Here is a 17,991-nt window from a genome sequence, read left to right as displayed (position 1 = left end):
GACTCAGCATGTAACATACATAATGGATTAAATATGAGAACAGCATTTTTAATTTGCATGCAAATGAGGAACAGCAGCCTGGACATCTGTTCTGTTGGCTGCAAAACCAATGTTTATAATAATAATGAAACATGCAAAAACATTATTTTACAATATTTCTATGTGGTAAGCTTTTGGTTATTGAGGTCATGTAATCTCAAATAGCAACTGGAATACCGATTCATTTAGTTTTACAGGAGCTGGATTAAAAAAAAAAAAAAGTTATGCTTGTTTTCAGCAAGTTCTATGGTACATGCCGTTAAACATCAAAACAGTGGTAAAACAGTTATATTTATTTGAAGTGCAATATGTGTGCAAGCAACTTTAAGAATTTCATAACAGCTCTGCTACACAGTTATTACAGAACTGACATTTAACAAGGGAAGTGGAAAGTAGTCAGATGCACATTTTCCCTAAAATCTGTACTTAACAAGGGAGAGGGGGTAAACTACTACTGTGCTAACAATGGAGCATGTCATTCACTCCCACATGAAGCACTTGGTGATGTAACAAGTTAAAACATATGCTGGAAAGTACATACAGCATATATCCCCTGAAAAAAAAATACCAGTGTTTTCAAACATCAAACTTTTACCTCTACTTTGTACAAACAAATACCTCTATAAATATGTTTCTATAATAAGTAAAGTAATCATTTTCACCAGGGACAAGAGTGCAGCAGCGTAGTGTTCAGAAAGAATCTCTGATCTTGGATCTCCAGTTTATGGCCCTTTCAAAGCCATTGCTGCCACTCTGGTAGTCCCTGATAGCCTGGCTGATCTCTTCTTCTGTGGTCATTACAAATGGACCTGGAGGGCAGACACAACATAGAATATTTGTGACTTCTGAAACACATCATGGGTTTCTTTTGTTCAGTGACATGGATTAACTCAAATCACGTACCGTGTTGTACCACAGGCTCTTTTAATGGTTCTCCAGCAATTAGCACAAAGTGGGAAACTTCAGAGCCCTGAGGAAGAAAAAAGAGGCAGCGCTATCATCTTTGTCTGTGTGTCAAGTCGACTCACCACAGCCTGTCATTTGTAATTTCAAAATCAGTGGTTACAAACCTAGGGATCAGATTACTTCTTGATTACTGACCTCCTCAAACCAGGACCATTTTAAGGCATCACAAGCGAAAGAGGTTGAAAACCACTCGTCTTAATCAGTGATGGATCAAAACAAGGGGAAAAAATCTGAAGCTGAATAAAAGCTGACTGAATCGGATTAATTTGTGAGCAATAAACAAGTGTTTGTGTGCTCTGATGCCAGCAAGACAATTTAGATTTAGGTTAGCAAGATTTAATGAGGCAGTAAAACTAAATGTGAAGCACAAGATTGACAGACTTGACATGGAATAAAAGACAAACAGGTAATGCTCATTTAACAAAATTGGGGATAGCCAAAGGTGTTTTTCCAGCTCTGCAACATCTGGAAATTCAAGTGATATAGCCTATTAACAAATGTCACTCTATATAACAGCAACATGCCAATGTTTGCAAAAGTCCATGCCAATGTACGGCTCTGAATAGTGGCAGGAAACCAACGCTGATATGAAAAGACTCTGGAGAAATTGCTCAAATTGATACCTGAGAAGGCTAGGTGCCCTCTTCTGGCCTAACAAGATTAAAATCTTGGAATAGAAAAAAAACGAAGGCAAGGGCTACGTCACTGAAAAAGCCAGAGGTGACTTAAAGTTGTTACATGCTTTTTTCAGCAGGCTCTGCAAACACACGCACATACAAACCTCTGTAATAACATAGTTGTGGTCAGTGCAGAGACATGCACTGACCGCACAGGCGCATGCCCCTTGAAATATGAAGCATCAAGGTCTGCAACCAAAGCAGACTGCATACCAAAGAGATGGACTCTTCCAGGCAAAACAAAATAGAGAAAACCAAAAAAATGATGTGGTGCAGTGTGATGGGTCAAGCTGGAAAATAGAAGGGGGGAGGGCCTCAACTTGTTGCCAAGAATAGGAAACAACAGAGGAAGCTCATTGTGGCTTCATGTCCGGGGGCACGAAGAGAATTAAGTAAATAAATCATTAAACAAACACATCAGTAAAATCCTAAATAAGACTAACAGTGTGATTTATTCTCAGCTTCCGAAGGGGGGCAGTATGGAAAAATGTTTGGGAACCACTGGTCTTAATACACAGAACTCATGTTTCTCACCTTGTTTTCAACTTTGACACAGTCTCCATCTCCAAACACCACCGTGTGATGGGGCTCCACCTTCTCCTGCTCCTGATCCGGGCCTTGAAAACAGGAAAAGACCAAGTGCTTAGTCCTTAAAAAACACTAGAACTATGATTATGTTGAGAAATAAAACACACAATGAACCTGTTCTGTTTGGTATTATCATTTAATTAATTCTCCAAGACCAGTTTACTTGCTGTTAATGAGCCAACATGTGCATCATTAATAATAATTACTTCTGTTTCATAAATGTCAGGAAACCACAGATCTTTGTAGCGTAACATAATAGAAATATAGACACCTGCCTGTTTCAGACATTCTGTCCTGGTTTAGCAGTTTGCACACATACTGACACTAAATGCTGAGAAAGCCAGACACTTCCACTTGTGGTCGGCCCGTTCATCAAAGACAGCTGGTTCTGATTTAGCCAGACTACATGTAGAGTTGGAGACTTAACATTCAAATAACTTCTTTAATCTTAGCAGCCATTTTCATCCCTTCGTGTCATCAGAACATCTGACGGCAATTACAACCACAGAGAGTGAGAGAGATCCTGCAGTGTAATGATGGAGTAATCAAATGACAATGAAATTTTGTGGAAGAATATTGTATGGGGAATTCTGAACGAGAACAACAGGTTTCGACAAACCAAAAAAGCCTCTGAAAATTAGTTATGCTGCCTGAAAGGATTTATTCTCATGCGAGGGGAATTCCCTGATCACATGTTCTCGTCCAAAAAGCAGGAAATACAGAATTTCACATTATAAGGTCAAACTGCAACACTGATACTACGGGGAGCACTTAGGCCTTTGGGTAAGGTGATTGATATGAAGCCAAACTCTAAGATGGTTATATTTTACACATGGTAGTCCAATCATTGAACTGCTTTCGTCTGAAGCCTGAAGACATCCTTATTTAGTGACAGTATGAATCCATCAAGCTTTAAAGTGGAACACATGGGCCTCTTGGCTGAATGCAGAAGGGAGGCTGCGATTGGACTGAGATCACAAACGTAGATATGGCAGTAGGAAGAGCAGGGAGGGAAGTGAGGGAGTGATCAAATACATGGAAAAGAGTGCACACATCAGACTAAAGAATGTTTGTATCCCCCTGGTTGTCTTCTTTTTCTTCTTATATTAATCTTAAGTGTTAGCAAGTATGAGACAGGTAATGGACTGTGTGTCTGTATAAGGGAAGTAAACCATCTCTTGCTGCAAAGCTGAAATAAAAAGAGTGTGCAGTGGACCTTTGTTAACTCACCGACATGAATAGATCCTGATAATGTGTAGATGAATGTAGTCCATCCTGTCAAGGAGAGAAACATTTTTATGATAAATGTACATGCAATAAAGAAGTTGGTGAATAATTTCAAAAAGCTCTGTTCTTAAACCTGCAGAAACAAGTTGTGAACACAACTTGACACATCATCAGGTTTTAATTTGATTTGGTGAACTTGTTGGCAAACAGCTGCTTATTTACACATCCGGCAGTTACAGAGAAACATGACTATTGCTATGACTGGTTCAGGTGTCTATCATCTCCTGAGGGAAGTAACTGCCTCTTTAGCTACATAAATGCTCCACTGTGTTCACCAGCTGTTTGCTGACTGTGACTGTCTGACGTCTGGTCCTGAGCAGGTTGTGTTGAGTGGATTTTTACTTTTCTGTTTTCACCAGAAGCAGCTGCCTGTTGTAGCCGAAAGGGATGCTATGAGAGTGGTGAGAGATAAATCACTGCAAGCTTTCAAACTGTTATTTCATAAATTGTTATTGTGAAAGTATGAGATTTAGTCACTTTATATACAATAAATCCAAATAAAACAATAAATAAAGGGATACTCAATCAATTTTACTCATGTAATTCAGTTTACTCATCACAGGGAGTACTACTCAGCCTGTGAAAACAGTTTTATAATGTTCTCTGTTGATCTGGGGAAAAATAATTCTGATACCATGAGGGTTAATGACAGATGATATCCAGTTGCATTATTGAAAATTATTTAGGGATCCAATGTTGTTGGAGCTTGACCCACCTAGAGATGAAAAGTCAGGATATCCCAGCCTCTACTGCTTCAATTTTGTCAAATTTGTTAATTTAATCTTTTAATCTGTCCTGTGTGAGTTCCCAGCGACACATTAAATAATTTAAACACCTGCTGAAGGATAAGGATTGGTTTAATCTGCACAAAACACCTCAATATTTACACATACCTTCTACCAGGTAACTGTCACACACTGAGTCAAATGAATAAAAGAGCTAATAATATGTGACCCAACTCTACAAAATGCTGGCTATTGATGATATACACTGAGAAGACTTCAGGTGTAATCCCGCACTCACTGCAGGGGGAGCATTAATGTCAAATTATGTCATCTTCAATGACTTTAAGCAAACCTTTAGGAAAAATCTGCTTTGTGAATGAAATGAAAGAAACTGCATGAAAGGAAATTAATTCAACACATGCACCATGCCTCCAAAGGCTACTGGTGGTACCAGACGAAGCAAAGCTGTGGCACTGAAACCCCTGTTTGTGAGCTGATGAAGGGTGAATTTCATCAGTTATTATGAAGGGGAAAAGAGTGCTGTTTCTAAGCAGAGCAGGTAAAAGTGTTTTTCATTCCCATGCTATGTTCTCAAGTATCACACACTGTTCTGTTTTCTGCCGGAAAATATTCAATACTGTTTGTGGTAAACAGGGTCGTCTCATGATAAGGACACTTCAGAATACATGTATGCTCCCAGTACCAGGAAATAAAGAAAGAAGAGGCTTATGGTCAGTCCCAGAGCAATCATGAGATGCTTTTGTGTAGGCATCATCATCATCACAGACCACTCTGGCACTTATTACTGTTCTCAAGCATCCATTTATAAGTACACTGTGGTGAATTTTGAATGCTATTCTCCCACCTGAAGGGACTGGCTGCACATGCAGGGCCCCCGCCTGCAGCCTGAAGTCCAGATACAGGGTGGGTGTCCTTGTGAAAACCTTAGACTATAGGAAAAAAAACAACTGTCAGAAAATAAGCATTCTCTCTAGACACACAAACAGCCACAAGCTTCAAGTATTTTGTACAAAACAGAAAAACCTTTCATACAAACCATCAGAACCATCTACACGGCTATTCGCTTTAAATGGCTTGTGAACAATTAGGTAAATCTGCAGTGCTTTCACTTCACAACCTGGTAATCATCAGGCGATTCAATGTCAGAGTCTCACATTGGTAGTTCCATGGCTTACATTTCTTCCACAGATCAAACAGCTTTGTGTATTATTTTTTGTCCATGAGCACACTGCGCATTTGCAGATAATGCGAATGACCTTAAAGGAACTCTTAGACTTGAGGTTTTGCAAAGAGGAAACATGAATGAGAAAGTGAGCAAAGTTAACGAAATGAAAGCTTTTGCTATTTCTCTCCTATTTTGTGCCAAATGTAATCTACTAACAAACAACAAATAGAAATACATGTAAATTAATTATTCTAGAGATGTATCTGTAAATTGTGCAGTTTAGGGCAAGTTACTTGAAAAATGTAATAAATAAGTCCTTAGATATTAGCGATTGAAAAAGTAAAGATTATTTCAGTTACTTGGTCCAGCTCCACCAAAGGAGCCTCAAAGTTTTTACAGATGCAGAAAAAGAAAACGAGACAATGTGGTTTAACAGTCAGTCAGGCTATGTTTTGCAGGCCCAGCTATCTGAACAGAACTAGTGACTGCACACAGCTCTGCAGAGGTCCCGTCCTCACAGTGAAGCTGTCAGGGTTACACATCCACCAAACCAAGCTAGTTAAGAACACCACCTGCTCAGCACCAAATGGCAGACAGACAAAATTAATGACTAACATTTACATGGTGGAGCTAATCAGCCAGATATTTCCCTCAGGAGTTGGTAGAGACCAAAGACAGAGCTAAAAGAGAGTGAATATTGGACTCACAATGGCCTCATGCCCTTTCAAAATTGCCACTTTTGCTCATCAATCTACACTCAATAACCCCTTATGATTTGTGGCAAATTTATTGAAAATCAAAAACTGAAATTTCTCATTTACAAAAGTATTTAGATCTATTGCATCCTGTTTGCTTTAATTATCCTTGGGATGTATCTAGAACTTGAGATGAATCCACCTGTGGCAAACCAAACTGATTGGACAAAATTTAGAACATCACACACCTGTGCTCGTAAGGTCCCACAGTTCACACTGCATGTCAGGACAAAAACCAAGCCATGAAGCCCCAGAAACTCTCTGTAGACTGCCCCAGAAAATTGTGGTGAGGCATAGATCAGAGCAAGGGTATAAAACCACTTCTAAAGCTTTGAGTCTTCCCAGTAGCACTTTGACCTCAGTCATTGGAAATGGAAGAAATAGGAACCACCAGGACTCTTCCTGAAAGGTGGCCGTCCAGTCAATCTGAGTATCCAGGAAAGAAGGGCCTTGGTCTGGGAGGTCACTTTAACATAATGAAAATGAAAGATTTCAGTTTTTGATTTTAAATACAGTTACCAAAAATAAAAAAAAAATTAAAAAAAATAAAATAAAAATCAAGACACAATCCTGGTGAAAATGTACACAGTGACTTTTACCATTTTACCATTACCATCACGTCTGTAAATTTAAAATCCTATACACAGGGGCTGTTTCTTACTTTCTTACTTTTCTTACTTTAAGGAAGGCTTACTTGGTAACTTAATAGATTTTCTTCCCTGTCATCGGTTCTGTTCAGTTTTTATAATCAAATCATATTAGGACTGGTTTTTGTCCCAAGTGTACTCCATTCTTGTCCTCACGACATCAAACTGCGGTTAAGAGTGTTTTCTTACAACAACAACAACAACAACAACATGTAACGAGTGATCTGAGTCGAGATGATCTTAAACCAATCTGTTGGTGTTCTGCCCTGAAGTAACACTGTACATTACACACACACACACACACACACACACACACACACACACACACACACACAAACTTCAAACTATAATACATAACAACACATATTACCACCACTCTCAACCTCATGTTAGGCCCAAGTTTGTCATCACTCCTCACTTCCTCAAAAGTGTCCACATATTATATATATTTACAATCACACACACAAGCACACACATAGACACACAAGCCTCTCAGGCTGGGACAATCTGCTTCTCATTTGCTGTTTCCTCTTTTCAGACGGACATTCCTTTACACTAACACTGGTAAGATGTAGTTCACAGACACTCCCTCAAACACAGACACAGACACAGACACAGACACAGACACAGACACACACACACACACACACACGAATACATGCACATTTATTTCATTTGTTTGTTGTGTTTTCCTGTTTGCCTCCAGCATCCAGCAAATGAGCAATCGCCATGAGATCAGCAGCTACCAGGAAAGTAAACATCATGTTCAGCTTCAAAGTGCTCTTCAGACTGTGGCTTGATTTAATGATGTGGCGGTGATATCACCACCCTGTAGGCAAATTATGGAGATGCATTCACACACACGCACACACGCCCGCACACACAGAAACGGGCACACACCTTTGCACCTAAAGCTTCTCCAGATATCACAGCGACTGTAACGCCTCCTTGGCTGGGTTTGGGGATCTCCAAGCCTTTCAGCTCCTGGTATGCTGGTTCCACCATCTTGTCTTTCCTTGGCAGGTTCACCCACAGCTGTAAGCCCACCACCGGCTCCTCCGACACAGGCATTTCAGCATGGACCACCCCCCGTCCTGCAGTCATCCACTGGTGAAATATACCATTTACAGTGTTAATCATATCCGTGCTTGCATTTTCTAATAACACAGTACTTTTTTTTAGATATTTATGCACGACATCTTCAAGATAGATTAGCACGAAATTTGATCCCAATGTTCACAGTTGCTTCTACCCTTTGACTTTTCATCATGTGTTACCATTTTGACATTTTTGGCTCAAGGTGAAATGTCTCAACAACTATTGGATGCATCGTCATGAAATCTGGTGGAGGCAGTTTTATAGTTATGTTCCCATCAGGATGAATTCTAATAACTCAAACTAACTCAGTCTCAGTTTCATTTTTCGTTCACTACTGATCAGTGTATGTCAGAGGCACAAGTACAACCTCACAGAAAGTCTTTGTCAGTGAAACACCTGTTGTTGTAATAGTGATACACTATAAAGTCACTATTTAACGATCATCTGTTAATAATTCTTGGCACTGGTTGCGTGTGTGTATTTCAGTGTGTGCATCAAGGAACACAGATACACAAAAGGTTGTAAAAGCATTTGCAGACCAGTGTTGTTCCAGATTATAGCTCTTATGTGCTGGAAGTGTTCACTGAAGCGTGAAAAAAAATAAAATAAAATGAATGAATAATATTGAAACATAACTGCAGTTGGCAGGTGAGAGAGGTGAAAAGCACCACTTTCAACGGAAGTACCTGTCACATAGGCTTTATTCTTTTTCAAGTCATTGCATATCTGAATATCTAGCTGAAGACATTGAAAAAAAAAACCCACCACTTCTGACGTCAAAGTAAAGCCAGACACGAGAGATTTTCAGTAAAATATAGATACATTCATGACAGGTTTCTAATATACATGCCATAAATTCTAACACAAAAACCCAAACAAATAACTTAGAAAGAATAAATATTCAGCATTAAGAGCTGTTTAAGGAGTGGAGTTAAAAAAAGCATTTGGAGCCGGTCTTAGACACTTAGATATTCGAAACACTGGATAAAAGGAAGTTTAGTTTAACTGCTTCTGCTTCTGCTTCAGGCCTGGCTGGAAATTTCCACTCTCGAACTTTGCTTTAGTGCAGCTGGACACTGACAATTCATCTGTGACTGTTCATCATGCTGTTGGGTTTCTTTTATTGCTGCGTGCTGGGTATTTACTGTGAGGATGATCAACTGGATAATAAAACATGCACAATTCAACAGAGCATAACTAGACACCCAGAGAACAGAAACAACACAGATCTGTGTGATGCCTGAAATGAAATGAATCAGTGGATCAGGTTAAATTAAAAATTTCTAATATGATATACATAATAAACATGCATTCTAACTTGGAAATAAGCTGTCAGCTTGGATAGATACAGATGGACACTGCATGAAAGTATGAAGACTGTAATTAATTTAAAACAGCTTGTAATATAAGTCCGTTATAGGTAAGTATTTAAGTTACAACTCATGCTAAAAATGTTTCTTTCAACAATGTTTAGTTGAGCAGACAATTAGTGTGATTCTGAAATATAGATTTTCCTAAAAATGGATTTGTACAGATGTGGAATTCATTCATTTATTCATTAACTGAGATGGTTGTCTCTGCTGGCGCGATGTCTTCACCACTTCCTATAATGAAATCCTGCTTTAATCTAAGACAGTGTTTGAACTTTCCCTAAAGGACAGGCAGGCGTCTCTTTGAGCATCTGCAGCTCCCATGTGACGTCCGAGGCTACAGAGGGTGTACATGGTGGGTTAGAGCAAATTCAGCTGAACCGACTGAGCCCCTGCTACAAATTGAAGCTGAGTCAGCAGCCTGTGTGTGTGTGCGTGTGTGTGTGCGTGTGTGTGTGCGTGTGTCTGTGTGAATGTGACTTTACTACTTTAAAAACACAGGAAACAACCCACAGGGCATTATATCCAATTAGTGTGAGTGCACAACATTATAATGCATATGTAATGAGTTTGTGGGGATTTGTGTACCAAAAGGCTTAAGTCTTCTTCTGCTGTTTTTACTTGTGAACGGAATGCTTCTGATAGAAGTGAATGACTCATAGATAACAATGATCCCTCTGTTAGATAACATGCATCTCATATCTGAGAAAAACAGAACAAATTCACTTTATTTTTTAAATTTTATTAATGGCAAAGAATAGTTTGACATTATCTGGAAATATGTTGAGATTTACGTCAGAAGATTGATACCTCTCTCATGACTCTGAAGCAAATTCCCAGTTTTAGAGATGCTAGTTGGCAGATTTTGTTCCATCGGAAAGTCAAGCTTCCCCCTGTTCCCAGTTGTTGCACTAAGATAAGCTAACCGTCTGTAGCTTCATATTTACTGTAATAATGTAAGAGTGGTGTCAATCTTTTCATTTAATTCTTGGACAGAAACCAATTAGCATCATATCCAAAAAGTTCAAACTATTTCTTAAAAAATACTTAAAACGAACAGTATAAACAGTTGTGCAGTACTTGCAGATCTCCAGGTTTCAGTCGTCCTGAGTGGCCACAGAAGTCTTCATGTGCTGTGATCCCCTCTAAAACATATGTTACCTGTTGAGGACACATACATACACAGTAAGTAGCATTAACAATTAATTTGATCTTTTTTTTATCATTTTGACACCTCTATTATGAAGTAATGAAAGTCATTTTTTGCATTAAGTGAAATACAGTGTTCCAAGTTTCATTAACTCAGTCCATGAGCTTACAAACGAGTGCTCCTACGTCGCTAAAGGCACATGTGCGCTTGTCTCACTACCTAAGCGATCAGACTGGACAGGAAGAGAGGTGCTGAGTCTGGAGTCATGAGTTCAAAGGTGAACATCTGTGTAAGGGTGGAAAGCTCAGGCCCCTGCAGTGAGCTGCCTGTGATCTGTCTTCACAGCTGTGTGATTTCAAAAGTCATGTGAGCGTGAGCAAACACACCTGCTGAAAGGCATGCTGGGAGTGTAGCCTAGTCCTGTCCACCCACACTGCAATGTAAGGACAATACCTTTTTTTTTTTAAGTTCAACTTAAAGATAGTCCAACCTGCCATGTTACCTCCATTCATCAGTGAGGTCATCTTGTTATTTGTAATATCACTAATATATATCACTAATACCGTTAAATTTCTTTTAACTTTGGAATACATTTAACATTACTTTATTTAATTTAACTTAAAAAAAACACTTAACAGGCTGAATGTGATTACAGCTCAAAATGTTTTTAGTGGGGATACACTTATTTATGATGCCATTTTCAAAAACTAGTTTCAGACTAAGTGGTTCACAGAGTGGGAGCCAAAATAAAAGAAAGTTATCATATTTTCCATTCATTTGGGCCTGAAATGAAAAGGCATTTAACCATATATTGTTCCACTTCATTCAGACATACAGCAGAAATCAGTAAAGCCTAGGGAAACTCAAAAGGCTGTCCATTTCTAAAGCTGCAATAAAATGACACACACCACTTATTGTATAAATGACAAGTACAACTATTCACTTTCCAAACCATGCTCATTTGCCATTACTAAAAGCAGCATTAATTGACTTGGCCAAATCAGCACAGGGGAATAAGCTGTAAAAAGAACACTGACATATGACTGACCTTATAAAGTCATTATAGCTATTATCAGAATCAGAATCAGAATCAGAATCAGAATCAGTTTTATTGCCAAGTATGCTTTCACATACAAGGAATTTTTTCTGGTGATTGGTGCAATTGATCAGCAACAGTGGGGCTCTCTAGCCTTGTTGATGAGGCTAATAGCAGATGGGAAGAAGCTATTTTTGTGGCGAGAGGTTTTGGTCCTGAAGGACCGCAGCCTCCTGCCAGAGGGGAGTGTCTCAAAGAGTTTGTGTCCAGGGTGGGAGGAGTCAGCTACAATCTTCCCTGCACGCCTCAGAGCCCTTGAGGCGTACAGGTCCTGGAGGGACGGAAGATTGCAGCCAATCACCTTCTCAGCAGAGTGGATGATACGCTGCAGTCTGTTATTGTCCCTCTCCGTGGCAGCAGCGTACCAGATGGTGATGGAGGAGGTGAGGATGGACTCAATGATGGAGGTGTAGAAGTTCACCATCATAGTCCTTGGCAGGTTGAACTTCTTCAATTGCCTCAGGAAATACATCCTCTGCTGAGCTTTTTTGATGAGGGAGCTGATGTTTAGCTCCCATTTGAGATCCTGTGTGATGGTGGTTCCCAAGAAGCGAAAATGCTCCACGGTAGCCACGGGGGAGTCACACAGGGAGATGGGGGTGGGTGGGGCTGGGCTCTTCCTGAAGTCCACTATCATTTCCACTGTCTTCAGAGCGTTTAGCTCTAGGTTGTTCTGCCTGCACCAGGTCACCAGACGCTCAGTCTCCCACCTGTAGGCAGACTCATCGCCATCAGAGATGAGTCCAATGAGAGTGGTGTCGTCTGCAAACTTCAGGAGCTTGACAGACTGATGGCTGGAGGTGCAGGTGTTAGTGTACAGGGAGAAGAGCAGAGGAGAAAGAACGCAGCCTTGCGGGGATCCAGTGCTGATGGTCTGGGAGTCAGACACGTGCTTTCCTAGCTTCACGTGCTGCCTCCTGTCAGACAGGAAGTCGGTGATCCACCTGCAGGTGGAGTCAGGCACGCTCAGCTGGGAGAGCTTGTCCTGCAGCAGAGCCGGGATGATGGTGTTGAAGGCAGAGCTAAAGTCCACAAACAGGATCCTGGCATAGGTCCCTGAGGAGTCCAGGTGCTGGAGGATGAAGTGGAGAGCCATGTTGACGGCGTCGTCTACAGACCTGTTGGCTCTGTAGGCGAACTGCAGGGGGTCCAGGAGTGGGTCAGTGATGGATTTGAGATGGGACAGGACAAGACGCTCAAATGATTTCATGACCACAGAGGTCAGGGCAATGGGTCTATAGTCATTTAGTCCTGTGGGCCTTGGTTTTTTGGGGACAGGGATGATGGTGGAGGATTTGAAGCAGGCTGGCACGTGGCAGATCTCCAGTGAGGTGTTGAAGATGTCTGTGAACACTGGAGACAGCTGATCAGCACAGTGCTTCAGGGATGATGGAGAGACAGAGTCAGGACCGGCTGCTTTGCGGGGGTTCTGCTTCTTAAAAAGCCTGTTGACATCTCTCTCCAGGATAGAGAGAGACGTTCCTTATGTTAGAAAAGCTGTCTATTAAGGAACACAAGGCAAGCGCCTCCTCTCCTAAGTAAATGTGTAAATGAGTAAATGTGAAATGTAAATGAGGCAACACACGAAGCAGCTTCATCAGTCATCATGTCTCGTGTTTCTGTCCATCTAACAAATTTTAGTCCCATATTCACTCTCCTTCCAGTTCTGTTTTGTTCTCTACCAGGAAGGAAATATCTCTCAGCTCTTTAGCAGCTAATGCTAATACTTGCTGGCTATTTGTTAACATTGTTTGTCTGCTATGGGGTTTATCAATATCAGCTATCATAGACCAAAACACATGTGGATGCAAGTGGATTGACCTACAGCCAATCAAAGCAACAATGTGTGACATAGTGCAGAAGAAAATAAATGAACCTTTTACCAAATCCTGTCAGTAGTATGACAAACATATCTCTTTTATCAACAAATGCAGAAAGCAGAATGTGCAGTTGCTTGTTCTTCTTACACAGAAAATATACCATCCAGCTCAATTGATGCTGTCACAAAAGTGGATTCAACAGCCTGCTCTACATCAGCAGCAGCAGAAAAGATGGAAATCTGTCTTAACGAGAAGGGGGGCAGACCTGTGAGTAAATAAACATGAGCTCGCTGATTGGTCTGGTTTCCAGGCTAGTTCATCAGAGTATTGTTGCTGAAAACATCAACCTGCTGCTGCTGCTGCAGCTGGAAATGAAGCAGATGAGAGCTGTGAGACTGAATCAAAACAGTAAAGTTGTGGGGCCGTAAAAACTGAAACAATGAGCTGAAAGGCTCTGCAGAGCTGAGGGAAACTGCAGATTTGATGCAGCTTTAAAGTAGCTGTGATTCAAACATCCAGCTTTTAAACTTTATGAACATTGAAAGGGTGTGAAAAATCAAACAACCCAAAAATCCAAGTGTGTTGAAATTATAAATAACATAACAATTTAGACACTTTAACAAGAAAATATCTGATATTGTTATGTGAAAATGTTATTTCCCTTAGCAATGTTTTCATTAGTTACTTCTTCGTCGAGTAAATAAGATTGATTACTCATTTTCAATACTAATACTACAGTCAGACATGAAATGAAGACAGCAACTAATGATAAAATGAAAGGAAGGAAAGGTGAGGAACAGGGGTGTCACGAAATACCAGCAATGACGATAACCTTGATATTACAAAAAAATAATGTTAATATCGTGTTAATAATACATGATAATGTCACAAAGGCAGATTTCAGGCCTTGTGGATTAATTTGACTCATAGGATTATTTTTTTATTTATTTACATTTCAAATTTTCTATAAATATTGCGACAATATCCTTATGATTGATTCCTTTGGCCACAACAATTGTGTAGTAAAAATCTGACATCATGACAGCCCTAGTGTGGAAAAAGACAGAGGGAAAGCTGAAATGTACTTTAGGTTTTACATATGTAGCTAAACACTAAGGCCATGTCTAAAGAGCAATGGGTGGCGACAGCAGACTTCAATGTTATAAAACAGTGGCTCTAAAACTTTTTCAAACCAGGGGCCCCTAAACTAACACAAATTAGACCACGGAACCCCCTTTGATAAGATTTTGTCCAAGGGTCCCCCACGGTTTTATCACAGAAAGTATTTGAAATCCGTGACCAAAATAGTCATGTACTCTGTCATTGTGTCACTTATGGATGGAATTCTAATTAAAATGAATTATTCCTCTTTTTGCTGGGGACCAACAGGAACCTCCTCAAGGATCCCAAGGGGTCCCTGGACCCCACTTTGAGAACCACTGTTATAAAGGATTCAAATGTAGAGCTTCATCATCTGGGAAGAGTTTGTGTTGGTTTGTGGGGAGAAAAGCTTCATTTTTTATATATGTGTATACACAGTACAGGAGACTACTGCAGTAATGTGATCATATTTGTCAAGGTTAAGGAGGACTTTCATTGGTGGAGAGTACGTTTATTTCAAATTCATAGAAAACAAAAAAAAAAAAAAAAAAAAAAAAATCCAAGGATGATTCCACAAAAACACAGCAGAACCGAGGGCTATTCCTCTCTTTCAAAATAGGGGATTTTTTTGTGAGTGGTCACGAGAAATATTTTAAACCAAACCTTTCAGGAATGAACTTGAGTTTATACAAACTTAAAGGGTGCAAGCATATATCATACCTCTGGCTTTCTGTATGATATTTGCAATTTACACACCGAAAACATCTTTTATGGAAAGCAAAGTGTATAGTAATTTGCTTTCTGGCCACCGTCCTGTTGTCGCCATCTGGTGATAAAAGTAGAAATTTCACCCCTCAGTAATACCTGTGCTTCTTTTGTTATGCTCCTTTTTTAGCTGTTTGGTTAAAGCATTTGTACCATTTCAGTACTATATTGTTCTGAGACACTAGGGGTGTTGTACTTGTTTTGGCCAGGCAGGTTCCCTTGCATCAGTGAGTATGCGTTGTTTGTCAGCTCATGTACTGACTCATGTAATATCCTGAGCTGAGTTTAAAAAAATATGTTCGTGAAATGAGGTTGAAAACATACAGATATGGTTGCTCTGTGTTAATATTTGGATATCAACTGTTTTACTCATTAGTGGGTTCAGATAATTGTGTTTTCTGAAGAACATTCTGAAAAGACACCTGTAATATCATATGTAGGGATTATTTTCATTATTATTATGTGAACTGATTTATCATTTGGTTTATTAGAGGGTCATAAAATAGTGAAAATAACTAAACTAAATAAACTAAACTAAAATGGTGGAAAGAAATGTCATCAAACATCTTGTTTTGTCAGAGCAACAATCCAAAAACCAAATATGTAGAGTTTTTAATGTTGTAAGACTAAGAAGAGCAGCAAACGGATAAGCTGGAACTGGCAGATATTTGGTATTTTTGTTGTAGTCAAGTCCAGTCAATTTTATTTATACAGCCCAATAAGACAAGTCACAAATTTGCCTCAAGGGGCTTTATAATCTGTACACCATAGTATGCCATCTATTTAGATCCTTCCTTTGAATGAGGAAGGGTCTCTCCAAAAAACCCTTTAACTAGGAACATAATGGATGGCAAACTTAAAAATTATAAAATGATGCTTACTACAACAATCTATACTTGACTGATCAGTCCATGTACTATATATTAGGAAACCACCCCAGATAGCAACCTGATGAAGGCTAGGTGGTGAGGGGAGTAAACCATGGAGTCCTGGAGAGGAGAGGAACGTTTGATAGAAGGATGAAACTTTTGAGTTGTTATCATTTCATTCAGCAACCCATTCAATGCTTTAGAGGCTACATATTCAAGACTATGTATTTAACTTTGTCAAGCTTACATTCTGCCACTCTAAATAGTTTGGAAAGCCTAAAATTATAGTCAAACACACTTACGGTCTCAAATCCTCTGTGAGGGTGGTCGGGAAAACCTGCTGGTTTGCTCACTCTGAACTCATCCAACATCAGGAAGGGATCCAGGTTCCTCAGCTGAAAATAACATATGTACAATATTACAGGAACTGCAACTTTCAGTGTGTTGTGTTTCACAGTTGAACTGCATTAACATGCTCAATGACTTACCTCCTTTCTGCCAATGCTCCTGCGGACACGAGCGCCAACTCCCTCTGCCTGCTCCACACTCAGAACTGTCCTTTCTACTTTCCTCACATTCATTGTTCTGGGAAAGGTTTAACCAGTCACTGCAAACATCAGATACACAGTTGTGTTCAATGAATGGCCATTAAAAACATTTATGGATTCAATATTTTGGCTTATTCTTTAATTTCTTTTCTTGTGCACAGACACCCCGAACAGACAAAACATACAATTCTAGTTTCCAATTCACCTGTGCCCAGTTACATCAAAGGTTTTCCTCTTTATCATGTCATAGGGGTGTTTACACATCTCAAATTCATTTCTAAGGTACAGTGCATTATAGGTCTCAAAGCAAAATCTTATCTTATTGCAATTGTTATTGTCAAAATAATCTTTCTTGTAAGGCAAAAAAGGACCCAGACTGGATTGATAAGGAGAGCCTTGTTAGATGAGTTTACCAAAATAAAATTCTGCAAAGTAACATGATATGACAAAATAACCGGAAAGGTGATGCAATCCCTGGGTTTCCCCGATTTCAAAATACTCTCGTTGACAAACAGGAGGGTCTCAGCTGCTCAGCTGAGCAACAGTGACTGAAACAATCCCACTGATCTGACATCAGCGATCTCCTGCCAGTGCATCAGCTGATCAGTCAGCTGAGCGGATCAGCTGGTCACTGACTGATCTCAGCGCTGCTGCTGTGGCCAGCTCAGCTTCTCATAACTTTCGCTGCGTTGACTTCAGAGTCACTTCCCTTTAAATGTCATTGCAGCATCTCCGGGCTGGGATGCTCCCGGCTGGCTCATCATTTTATCTGCTTGAAAAACGGACACTTTGCAGGATTATAAGAGCATGAGGGAGCTTCTGTGGTTCCTTTGACACCGCCGCACTGTGCTTATTCATGAACCGCAATGATACTTTATCGTGTATTTTTCATATTTTGGTTCTCATGCTTTCATATATTTCTTTTTGTGCGTAATAAAGCGCAGCGCGTCATGTGAAGGTTGAGATCACCTGAGGCGAACAGCACTTTCATCGGGATGTTTTAACATTAGCTGCTGCCGACGGTAAATTACACCGACAAACGCCTCAGAAACTAACTAAAGTATTGGATTTCTCGATTACAGCCAAACATCCAACCTACCTGAAAGTTAAAGACAACAAGTCCTGGCACTGTTTTGATAGTTTTGAATCTTTTTGCGGTGAAATTTTAAAGACCGCCTGTTTCCTGTTGTGACTGACTGCGGCCCTCCCACGTCCTCAGGTGGGATTACTATGCGGAAGTAAGGCAGGGGGCGTGTCTTAAGAGGCTCCACCCACAGTGTGTATCAACCTCAACGACTGTTGTC

At 40.0% G+C, this 17,991-nt stretch overlaps 1 protein-coding gene across 2 annotated transcripts; it reads right to left on the bottom strand.

Moving 5' to 3' along the window:
- Window positions 1-34: 34 nt before the first annotated feature.
- On the bottom strand, window positions 35-17,937 carry pir (pirin). 2 transcript variants are annotated; one of them, XM_071489140.1, is made up of 10 exons: window positions 17,787-17,937; window positions 16,628-16,746; window positions 16,442-16,534; window positions 10,419-10,499; window positions 7,771-7,977; window positions 5,148-5,232; window positions 3,501-3,545; window positions 2,217-2,299; window positions 943-1,009; window positions 35-848 (listed from the first exon to the last, which is right to left on the bottom strand). In XM_071489140.1, exons 2-10 carry the CDS (start codon window positions 16,718-16,720, stop codon window positions 730-732), a joined length of 873 nt encoding a protein of 290 aa, XP_071345241.1. In that variant the 5' UTR covers window positions 16,721-16,746; window positions 17,787-17,937; the 3' UTR covers window positions 35-729. The 2 variants fall into 2 exon arrangements, with proteins under 2 accessions (XP_071345241.1, XP_071345242.1); XM_071489141.1 differs by lacking the exon at window positions 3,501-3,545 and having other exon boundaries at window positions 86-848.
- Window positions 17,938-17,991: the final 54 nt, after the last annotated feature.

Source organism: Trachinotus anak, unplaced genomic scaffold (assembly GCF_046630095.1).
Source record: "Trachinotus anak isolate AG129_WGS33_773 ecotype Australia unplaced genomic scaffold, CSIRO_AGI_Tana_v1 ptg000011l, whole genome shotgun sequence".
In the NCBI taxonomy this organism is placed as follows: domain Eukaryota; kingdom Metazoa; phylum Chordata; class Actinopteri; order Carangiformes; family Carangidae; genus Trachinotus; species Trachinotus anak.
This window is presented reverse-complemented; position numbering and strand designations above follow the sequence as displayed.